At 46.2% G+C, this 11341-nt stretch overlaps 2 protein-coding genes across 2 annotated transcripts; both read right to left on the minus strand.

The window, feature by feature from the left end:
* Window positions 1-2489: 2489 nt before the first annotated feature.
* BDW43DRAFT_319788 (Hsp70 family protein) lies at window positions 2490-5213 on the minus strand (the record flags this gene model as incomplete). Its single annotated transcript, XM_032048975.1, has 4 exons — window positions 2490-4780; window positions 4857-4922; window positions 4981-5104; window positions 5187-5213. The coding sequence occupies 4 exons, from the start codon at window positions 5211-5213 to the stop codon at window positions 2997-2999; spliced, it is 2001 nt and encodes a 666-aa protein (XP_031900152.1). The 3' UTR covers window positions 2490-2996.
* A 2379-nt stretch (window positions 5214-7592) lies between these two features.
* On the minus strand, window positions 7593-10175 carry BDW43DRAFT_300471 (uncharacterized protein; the record flags this gene model as incomplete). Its single annotated transcript, XM_032044904.1, has 5 exons — window positions 7593-7677; window positions 7725-9364; window positions 9720-9945; window positions 10004-10072; window positions 10153-10175. The coding sequence occupies 5 exons, from the start codon at window positions 10173-10175 to the stop codon at window positions 7593-7595; spliced, it is 2043 nt and encodes a 680-aa protein (XP_031900153.1).
* Between the last annotated feature and the right edge of the window lie 1166 nt (window positions 10176-11341).

The following is an 11341-nucleotide window of genomic DNA, read 5'->3' on the forward strand; positions in this document are numbered from 1 at the left end:
TCCTGAGGCGTTCTTCCCCTTCCATAAAGAAGAGGGAAAAAAGAGGACGATAAACGGGCAAGAAAGTTATTTCTTCTAACATGGTATTTTATTTTTAGCCACCCTGGGCCAATCACAGCCCAATGATCTACTACCTATATGTAACATGGTTAAATGAGGAGGGATGTGGAAGATCATGGAAAATTAGTGGGTTGTGTAATGTTCCCAAGTGGATATTATATCGTTCGACGTACTAGGCGTAGACTGTCCTGCCACAAAACAGTACAGATGAAACCCTCTGGGGTGAAAGAAGGGAGGGAAAATGTGGCTACGATTCTACCCCTATCAGGGCAAAGAAAACAGGTCACGGGAGGAGAAAAACAAGTTACCTGTTCCTTAAGGGATGAGAAGAGAAAATAAAAAATTGGTAATGTGTAATAACTAAGTGGGGAAAAAACCCAGAAAAAAATCCAACTGGAGATTCATTCTCCATAGGGAGTAGAAAAAGGTGATCAGCAAATCAGAAAGGACGAGAACCCCATCGTAAATGACTATTCCAGGTGGCTCGCCCAATGAGTCTAACCGGGAGGAGTTTCCTTTGCTTGGGTCATCCAGAGATTCATGGGTTCAGGAAATGACAGTTATTTCTAATTTAATTAAATTGTGATGATTGTAAAGTCTGGATCAGGACCATCGTCTCTCACATTGGCATAATTCAACACCAAAAATAAAATAAATAAATAAATAAAATAAATAAATAAAATAAAAAAGTCATCTCAATCCCCTGAACCCATCCAATTCATGTTCTAAACTCCCCCTCAGTTTCCCCTCCAGATCGAAAATCAAAAAGGAAAGGGAAGGAAGAAGAAAAAAGAGTTCCACTTTATAGCGGCCTCTCTATGACAAGTCTTTCCCAACAAGCATAGAAATTTCCTTGACTTGAGCTCCTGACTGCAGTTGTGTAAAACGTTGATTTGTTTCTCTACTGCAACCACTGCTGCACGTCTCCCAGTGGAGACCTCTGTAATGCTGGTAAGAGGGTACAGCTAGAAAGAACATACATCGTCAGCATTGTTGTCTTCCACCATAACATGCAATCATTATAAGGGAACGAAGCTACCCAAGACTCGATTGGCCAGTTCCACCCATGATAACCACCTAACCTATACCACCCACCCGTTATTATAGCGCCGCAGGATTATGTCTACCCCATATTTGAAGCAACTTGTCCAAACAACAACGGGGGTTCTGGCCCGACTAGTTCACCATTGAACTATATTAGCAGAAAGCCAGAGTATAAACAAGAGGTTTGATAAGTCCAAAAAGTATTGTCAATCCTGCATATCTTGCTCCACCATGTGTATCACAATCCACACTTACACATACACATTTACACACACACTCTCTCTCTCTCTCTGCAGTGTCAAACCCACACACTCACCCCTTTTACATTCCAATAAGAAAAATCCTTTTTTTTCCTTCCTGTTGACGGGGACTTGGGTTTTTATTTTTATTTTTTTTATTCTATCCCATTTTATTTTTTATCTTTCTCAAACCCCGGGGCCCATCCCACCTTTCCCCTCCCTCCCTCTCTCTCTTTCTCCCTGTCTGAGGGTTCACATCAAGGAACTTGGCAAAAGCCAGCACAAGCCCAAGTTGTAATGTATGTACATGCAATTTGCATTTTAGGATTAATAAACTACCTAATTTCCAAGGCAGAGATCGATATATACCCATCCTCCATGCAAGGAATTCCATTACTATTGGAAGGCCACGCAACAACTTTCTCATTCAAACGGTGAGAGATGGAGCTCTTTAGATAAAAAAAATAACAAACCCCATACATAACATGACAATATCTAAACACCCCTCAACAAAAATTAAAAAATAAATGATTAACATCAACAGATCATTGACAAAGTGGAATGGAATGGCGGACTTTCGCAACAGAATGGTGTCTTTCAAGGCATTAATCTGATTCGTTACCCAGCGGAACTAAAATACTGATTTTAATTAGAATCGTTCTGCGATCATCAGCAAACTAGTGAACAGCTGGCAAGGACAACACGAATGTGTCCCTAAAGGTTGGGTCCACTGTGTTTTAATCGGGATTTAGTTCGTGGGGACTAAACCGCTTCGGTTGGGTTGGTAAGGTAGGTAGGATTTCGTGGGGAGTAAGTACATACTACGAGGAATGTATGTACTCTTTCTGTACCGGGTACATATATGCTACTGCACATGTATGTGCATATATGTATGTATGTATGTAGGGACAGTTGTCTAGCAGATTTTAATTTGGAAAGAGGAATATCAACCGACAGTTCAGCAGCCATCGTCCCGTAGGGGGAGGAAAAGAAACAGGGAAAAGCAAAAAAAAAAAAAAAAAAAATAGTGGCTGCATTGGTCGTCATCAAGGTCGACTAGAACAGGCGCACCCTCGGCCCACTTGATGAGAATTCTGAACGTTTCCAGAATGCGGCTTTGGCTAGGTTGTTTGGAATACCCAGTCCAGACATATACTGTTTCATAGCAAAACGGCCTGCTCGAGAAAGAGCTGGTTCAAAGAGAAAAGTAAAAATGAATTTTTTGAAATCGAGAGGAGAATTTCCTAATCTATTAACACATGCTCCGGATAAACCCTTTTTCGTGGTCCCCAGCCGTTAAATGTCATTAAAGGTACAAGTGTAGGCAATCCCCCGAATCCGTGGAGATTGCCTCCAGCAAAACAGAAAAAGAGAAACGTTTCAAGTATGCTCATCCAACCCAAAAAGGTATGAAGGCAACTGGGGATTTGAGATCCAGTACAACGAAAATAAACAAGAACACCCATACACCGAGCAGAGGGCTGAGAAATCGAAGCTATTGGTATGTATACATATCATATGCGTGTTAAAACAATGATGAAGGGAGAAATCTCTAGACGAGACAAAGGAAAACACAAAAGGATATAGGAGAGGTACAGAAAATCAATCACCCACGAGCCTTTTCAGGGATGGGATCAATCAGTGGTGATACAATTAGGCCTTGTTCTCGCCCTGGTTAGACTCGCCGGCCTGGGATTGCTGCTCACTCTGAGCCTTGTGCATCTTGTCGAAGAGAGACAAGCTGGCGTTCTGGAGCTCATCGGTCTTCTGCTTAAGCTCCTCGGCGGTGGCAGTGCCCTCGCCAGATTGGTTCTTGACGACGAACTCACGGAGGGTGGAGATCTTCTCACGGATCTGCTCAGCCTCGGCCTTGTCAAGGCGGTCCTCAAACTCCTTGAGAGCCTTCTCAGTGTCGTTCAAGACGCTGTCAGCACGGTTGGCAGCCTCGATGGCAGCCTTGCGCTCTTTGTCCTCGGCACCATACTTCTCAGCATCCTCAACCATGGACTGGATCTCGGAGTCAGAGAGACCAGAGCCGGAGGCGATGGTGATAGACTGGTCCTTGTTGGTAGACTTGTCCTTAGCGTGAACATGGACGATGCTGTCAGCATCAATGTCGAATGTGACCTCAATCTGAGGAACACCGCGGTGGGCAGGGGGGATGCCAACAAGCTGGAAGTTTCCAAGCAGCTTGTTATCCTTGACAAGCTCACGCTCACCCTGGAAGACCTTGATCTCGACGGCAGTCTGGAAGTCGGCAGCGGTAGAGAAGGTCTGGGACTTCTTGGTAGGGATAGTGGTGTTACGGTTGATCAGACGAGTGAAGACACCGCCAAGAGTCTCGATACCAAGAGACAGAGGGGTGACATCAAGGAGGAGAACGTCAGTGACCTCACCAGCCAATACAGCACCCTGGATAGCAGCACCAATAGCAACAGCCTCATCGGGGTTGACAGACTTGGCGGGCTCACGGCCGAAGATGGACTTGACGGACTCAGTAACTTTGGGCATACGGGTCATACCACCTACCAGGATGACATCCTGGATCTCGCTGGCCTGGAGGTTGGCGTCCTTCAGAGCCTTGCGGACGGGCTCAACAGTGCGGCTGATGAGGGGGTCAACGAGGGCCTCAAGGTTGGAACGAGTCATCTTGAGGTTGATGTGCTTGGCACCGCTGGCATCAGCAGTGATGAAGGGAAGGTTGATCTCGGTTTGGAGCGAAGAAGAAAGTTCGATCTTAGCCTTCTCAGCTGCCTCACGGATACGCTGGATAGCCATGCGGTCGCCGGAAAGGTCGAGTCCGGACTCCTTCTTGAACTCCTGGACAATGTGGCGAACGAGGTTGATGTCAAAGTCCTCACCACCAAGGTGGGTGTCACCGTTGGTAGACTTAACCTCGAAGACGCCCTTCTGGATCTCAAGAACGGAGATATCGAAAGTACCACCACCAAGATCGTAGACAGCGACGACACGGTCAGCCTCCTTTTCCAAACCATAGGCAAGGGCAGCAGCAGTAGGCTCGTTGACGACACGGAGGACGTTAAGACCAGCAATCTGGCCCGCATCCTTGGTAGCCTGACGCTGGGAGTCGTTGAAATAGGCGGGAACAGTGACAACAGCGTTCTTAACGGGCTTGCTGAGGTAGTTCTCGGCAGTCTCCTTCATCTTGTTGAGGACGAAACCACCAATCTGGGAGGGAGAGTACTTCTGGCCACGAGCCTCAACCCAGGCATCACCGTTGCTGTGCTGAACGATCTTGTAAGGGACCTCCTTGATGTCACGCTGAACCTCAGCATCGGTGAATTTGCGACCGATGAGACGCTTGGTGGCGAACAGGGTGTTCTCAGGGTTGACAACAGCTTGACGCTTGGCGGCGATACCAACAAGACGCTCACCATCCTGGGCGAAACCGACAACGGAAGGAGTTGTACGGGCACCTTTTGAATGCAAGTTAGCCGCAAAGTTCACCAATCATATGCCGAGCTCCCAATGACGAAAAAATTTTTCACATACCTTCGGCGTTCTCAATGATCTTGGGGGTCTTGCCCTCCATGACAGCGACAGCAGAGTTGGTGGTACCTAGAGGTCTCTGTTAGTCACATGCCGATATAGAATGACATTTATGTACGGAACATACCCAAATCAATACCGATGACCTGGCCCTTCACCTTCTCTTCACCACCCTCCGTCGAGTTCCATCTCCGGAAAGATGTGCTGGGGACTCTGAAAGCGGGAGCGCGAGTGAAAGCAGTGCGCGGGAGCTGTTACATGCGCAATGCAAGTTAGTTTCGATCTTGAATGCATAATGGCAAAGTATGTTTTGCAGGGGAAGAGGTCACCTACCGCGCGGCTGATACGCGATGAGAGCATTGTAATTGGGAATTAAAAAAGACAAATAATACACAAATTAAAAGGAAATATAGGAAACTCCGATCGACTCAATCGAAGGGAGTGATGGGAGATGGATGAGGGAGAATAGGGTGGGTTAAGAGGATGAGGAATGATTAAAAGGAGATGATGGTTTTCAAGTCTTTTCTGGGGGAGAAGGAAACATAAAAAGAAGGGAGACTGGCAGTAGTAAAAATTGTCACGGAGAGCTTCGGCCCGTCGTCGAAGTTGGTAGAATCGCAGCAACGTAGCTGGCCATCCAATGAGTAACCGAGCAGCCCTTAGACCGCCTGGGTAACCGAGCCAATCGGCTTCGCCACCCACTAGAGCTATGTTTTTACGCCCGAGAAAGTCCCATTTTACGGGTGACTAGGAAGACTCCGTGGCAACAGAGTGGAGGCTTTTTGTAAGTCACGATGGATCTTTTCATGAAGAGATCATTCAAGGCTTAGTCTATCACTGGTAGAGGATTTTGATGTAGAATGATTGAATCAATTGCAAGCATACCTGTTGGTGACTACGTTCTTCTTCCCTCTCCTTACTAATAATATGTATAGCAGGGAGAAGGCACCTAAGGATAGAGTATCTACAGTGCAGAGATTGAATCCCAAAAAAAACTTGTTGATTCCGTTCATCGGATCATTGCTCATTCTCGACACTAGTCTAAAATGTGTACTTGTAGTTCTCAACACTTGATACCCCGTGATAAAGTCTGTCTACGTATTTTTACACTACCCTGCAAAATATTGCTTTTTGTTGTTTTAACCACTCCCTACAAAGCAAAGCAGAATATGATGCGGATTCTTCTCTCTCTCTCTCTGCCTGTCCCCTATTTCTTTGATCTCTTTCTTTATACCTTCTTCCCTTTGAGTTGTCACAGGACTTTCCATCTTTTATTTATTTTATTTTTATTCTTCTTCTATCTTATCTACCCGTCTGATTTCATCGTAAGCGCTAGCTGTTTCTAGAAGCATCTGTTCAAGCTCAACTGTAAGTCATGGACTAGAACCTGCTAAACACCCGCGTGTACTTCTTTTGGTCTAAACGGTGTAAGGTTCGATGATTTATTGAGTATGGGCAGTGATCTATCCAGATATATGTGTCGAATAGCTTTGGTTTGGGATTTGGATACATACATATAGTTATATGAAATGCGGTTACATATTTACTATGTCCTACAACAGTAGATGAAACCCACCCTTCTGACAACGCACGTGAGAAAATTAGATTCATGTCCTGCATTGCATGTAGCTAAATTTGTTCAGTTCAGAAAAGAAAGGGAGTAGATCTATATGGAGCTTTGCCTAGGCCCGCAGAAACTTTGGGTTACCATGATAGCTTACTCTTTTCGTTATTCTATAAATTCCATGAACCGGACAAACTCAAGTGGTGTTGCTATCCAATTGACCTTTGGCTTAATATCATGATGCATGCTCTCCTGCTCATACTCCCTTCGTTCTAACTAATAGGTATCAACCCTATTTAACCAATAAAGTAGATGGAAAATATCCCTATAACACTGTAAGTTAGTGTGCTGGCTTTGGATTAGGTGGTTTGTCCATGCTCCCCGCTATGTTTGCCCGTGCGATCAGTGACTCTTAGGGCAGCACTAACGACAGTAAAGGCACAACTGAAAAGTAAGAAAAGAAACTTGAGAGCACATTCGGGTCACTGAAAGGCTGATATATTCTGTTCCATTATGGATACGTTAATATAGTTAGTATACTGAATACTAATGAGCCAAGAACACCCTTAGGCCCGGTGGTGGTTTGGATTTGATACTATACTGCTAGTGGCCTGGTGAGAATGACGGGGTGCAGCATTCTGAGCATTCTCACGTTCTGCACGGATCGGGCGGATACATGGAGACTTTTGATATAGAAATAGAACTATCCTTGCATATACTGTGGCCTGTGCCCTGTCCCAAACGCCTGAAGCCAATGCAATGAGGCAAAATCAACTATGCACAAAGGGACACATCCGTGGAAGTTATGAGTAATGTGGTTCAATGATCAAGCCAGAGAAGATGGTGCAAAGGTGACAAGTAGGAGAGAGAAAAGAAAGGAGGCGCAGAAAAGAATAAGAGGGCGAGATCCGTGAAATCCTAAGATATGATGATGTGGGGGGCCACACATTAAGCCAAAATCTGACAATGAAGGAGACAGTAACAAGTTGAAACAGTGACACCATCAGAGTACACCCCTCCCCTACTGTCAACATGATAAGGCATGCAAAGAAAGATCGATCCTTTCGCAGAAAGGACACCTGATCGTATTAGGAATGACGTTAAACAAAATCAAATATGAGAATAAAAGGCCCGAACTCGGTTGAGAAATCAGACGTTCAAAACAGAAGGTTGATTTAGCGGTAATTGACAACGGGGAATGTTTTCCGGTCCCCAATATTGATCTGGTATTCAAATATACCGTCGACAGTCGCGACGTACCTATGCAAGTCAGCATTTATCGTTGTTAATGTATGCTTGGAACCTACAATGTTCTGCCATCTGCACCCCATCCAATTCCAGCAGTACTCCCTGGTTCTTGGTCTCTGTGTCCACCCCCCAAACTTCGGTCTGGAAGTTCGTTTAAAATGTTCCTGATCCAACGGGGAGAGCGGGTGTTTTCGATGCCCAATATCTGCTGTCGATATCGCGGGTTGTTTCGGCTACGTGTTTCATTATCCACTTGTCGCTGTCTTCGAAGGCGCTCTGCCGCCACGTTGTTTCTCAATTCCGTGCTCGAGACGCGCGGAGGATCATGTCGGCTACCAGCCGCGTTTTCTTGTCTTTCAGCGTGTCGGTGACCGGAGCGAGATCGCTGATGATTCCGAGGCCGCGGTATTGAGTCTACGGCGGCAGTAGAATAATCAAAATTAGCAGATGGACGCCCTAGAGTCCCATAATTCTGATATCCTACGCCCGCTTCATTGCCACTTGAACTACTTTGGTCACTCGTAGATGAATCGGTAGCACGTTGACGATTTTCGGGAATGATAGATTGTATCTCGGAGGGCGAAGCAGTCCAACTAAGTGTAATGCTTGGCTGTGGTTCTACGTTTGGGACTCCTGCTTCTGGCGTTCGATTGCGTGTTTCGGAATTGCTCTGAGACAAGATAACAGAAGCTTGACGTCTTGCATTGTGCCTGCGATCAATGGCGCCTGATTGTGCAGAAGAACCCTCTCGCGGTAGGTCATGAAGCGAATCTCCATGGCGAAGGGGCGAAGTGGGACGAGAGGTTCTATTGGACACATCCGTAGGACCTTGGAATCGCAAGCGTGGTGCAGGATGCTGTTGAGGATTAGTTCTGGCTCGCCTTTCCGTTAGGCCCTCTTCCAGTCTTGACGTCCAACGGGCCGTGTTCAGAAACTCTACGATTAACCTCTCCCTCTCTGTGAGGTCTTGTAATAGTGTATCGCGCAACGGCGGATTGTCCGATACCTCTCCACCCGGTTCATTCGGTGGCGTGTCAGTTGATCCTAGGACGGCCCGTTGCCCTGAGTCTGCGCGGGATTCGGGGCTGAGCCGACCATCAACCTCGAGTTCTAAGCCCACTGAATCGTCCAACATAGGGTCAGTACGGACTTTCTCTATCTCGGGGTCATCTTTGTCCAAATGAAGGATTTGCCTGCGCAGAAAACCCTGGCGAACATCTGCAATTCCAGCCCGGCCCTTGTCTTCAAGCCACACCAGAAGGTCCCAAGGCTCGGGCGCAAAAGCCATACAGCGCACAGCACCACCGTTACAACAAAGCCTTGAAGAATTAAAATGGCAGATTATCGAGTTTGTCTCATTTGGCTCATGGGCAGCGTCTCGGAGGGTTTTGACATCAAACACGGTGATAACCCCGGATTGAGACCCAATAGCGCACAGTCGACTAAATTGAGAGAAGGCAATAGTAAAACAACAACGATCATCGGCTTTCGTGCCGATGTCCATTTCAACGGAGCGAAGAGGATCCCAATTCCAGCCAGTAAGCTTTTCACCGCTTTCTGCCAAAACGGTTGTATCAAAGTCTCGGGTAATATCATAGAAATATGCGCGGGTTTCGTCACCAACTGCGGCCAAAATAGTAGAATCCGGGGAAACAATTGCATAATTCATGCATGCTGGGTGGTCGAGGACTTTGAGAACCTTCGAACGGGTCAGGGAATAGACTGTGACGGTCTTATCGTTATTACTGGCAGAAATCATCAGTGTGTCAGTGATTTGACGGTAGAATGTGACAACAATACCTGAGAATGACGATGTCCTCATCTGCTAAGCCCCTTTCATCACCAGGTAGCCGATGGATGGTCACGGAGTTAACGATACTGCCGCCAAATTTATGCAGCTGGACATCCGGCAACTGCCTCCTGTCGGCATCCTGTACCGATTCCGGATCATCGCCAGACAGCCAGGATTGGGATATTCTTGTAGACGCACCGAGATCAATCGGCAAGGCGCTGTCTACGGCTGAAGGGTGGGAAGTCGGTGTGTCATCTCGTACGTGTACTCCCTGGTCGGAGATCTTAACAAAAGCACATTCACCGTTGTCCGAACCTCCAACGCCGATCCAACCGTAACCTGCGGCAAGACATTTCGGCTCGAACGGAATAACGGCGAGAGATTCTCGTTTTCGTGATGTTATGTGAATTGAGTATATCACTCTGTCGACGACAACATAAATCCTGTCGGGGTCGGCGGTGCTAATATAGTTGCGAAGTTGCTGATGGCTAAATGACCGTTAGTTCAACCATCCATGACCATTTTGCGCTTGGCTAGGACACTAACAAATTTGGGATTTTGAAGGGAAAGAAGCGTCGCTTTTTTGAGAGGATCAGAGACTCGGTTGAATGGTACCTAGGATCGCAACGCGGCGCGTTAGTCGAAGATAAACTATAGGTATACATCGATCACTCATCAGGAGGGCTAAGACCCACGAAAGCGCAGAATCCGTAGTCATGGTGAAATCGAGACTAGACTAAGGTGACATCGTTCCAAGTTGAGTATATCAATTATTCCCGTGAGATAGCGGCTTTGGGGGAGATGAGAGTGACGGAGGGGGGTGATAGACAAGCCGAAGGGCAGGCGAATAACAGAACTTAGGTGGGAGGGATAAGGCCGTCGAGTCGTCAACGTGGAAGTAGAGAAGTGGTAACCAATCGGAGAATGGTTATGGTTTCTCTAACGAGGGTATTCGAAATGTTGGGTGGGCAGTAATCGCTGGAAGTAGTTAATTAATCTTGAGCTCTCAGCCTAAGACAAGCAAGAGATCACCGCTCTTACTGACAACCTTGTCCAGTGCGATCATGACTGTGGGAAGTCATGGGTGGATGACGTAAGACTTAAGACACGGTCGATCCGGGGAATGCGATCGAGTCATTGCGATTGAGTCCGTTTTGGTTCGATCTCGGATTTTCGACGCATGCGGTAAGTTATTCCTGCTCCCATGTTATAGAGTAACTGAAAGAGGGGAAGAGCGGATCTAAACAAAATGGCCCTGACTTTAATGCGACTCGTTCAGTTCCGAAGATAACTTTGATAGGTATTGTTGCCTCAGGTTGATGAATCAAGGTCTTGTGTATGTAATATACTTGTTTTCGTCTACCGAGGATCGACAATTGAGCACGTGCCACGGTATGCAGAGTATCTGAGGTCTCAACTTTTTTTTTTTTCTTTAACCTGTTTACTAATATATAATTCGTGCAAGTTGGTGATCCTTTCGGTTTTCTCGTTCTTCTGTAGCTATTTATATTATCTCGACCTGCTCGACCATACCTGCCAATGGACTCAACTGACTCGCTATAATTATGGATGAGATATCTCTGTCCAATAACCTTGCTATTATGACCTTGAATACCGTCAACGGTGTCTTTATATTTCTCTATGAGTGGAGGTGTTACCTCATATCTCCTGGCTTGGTACAGACCCAATCTTACAATTTTTCAAGCTCAAATACAGCTCGATCTCTCTACTAGTTAGTAGCTGTATGTCTACCCGCGATACCCTGTATAAATTCCATGCAGGACTTTCAGGTAGAAAAAATATCACCCTCTAGATATTTAGAGAATCGATGCTATGGTGTAGCTCCCTTGGAAAAATTTGGAGGTTGTATACTTAGTAGTAGTA

This window comes from Aspergillus alliaceus (genome assembly GCF_009176365.1).
Source record: "Aspergillus alliaceus strain CBS 536.65 unplaced genomic scaffold BDW43scaffold_23, whole genome shotgun sequence".
Taxonomy (NCBI): Eukaryota; Fungi; Ascomycota; class Eurotiomycetes; order Eurotiales; family Aspergillaceae; genus Aspergillus; species Aspergillus alliaceus.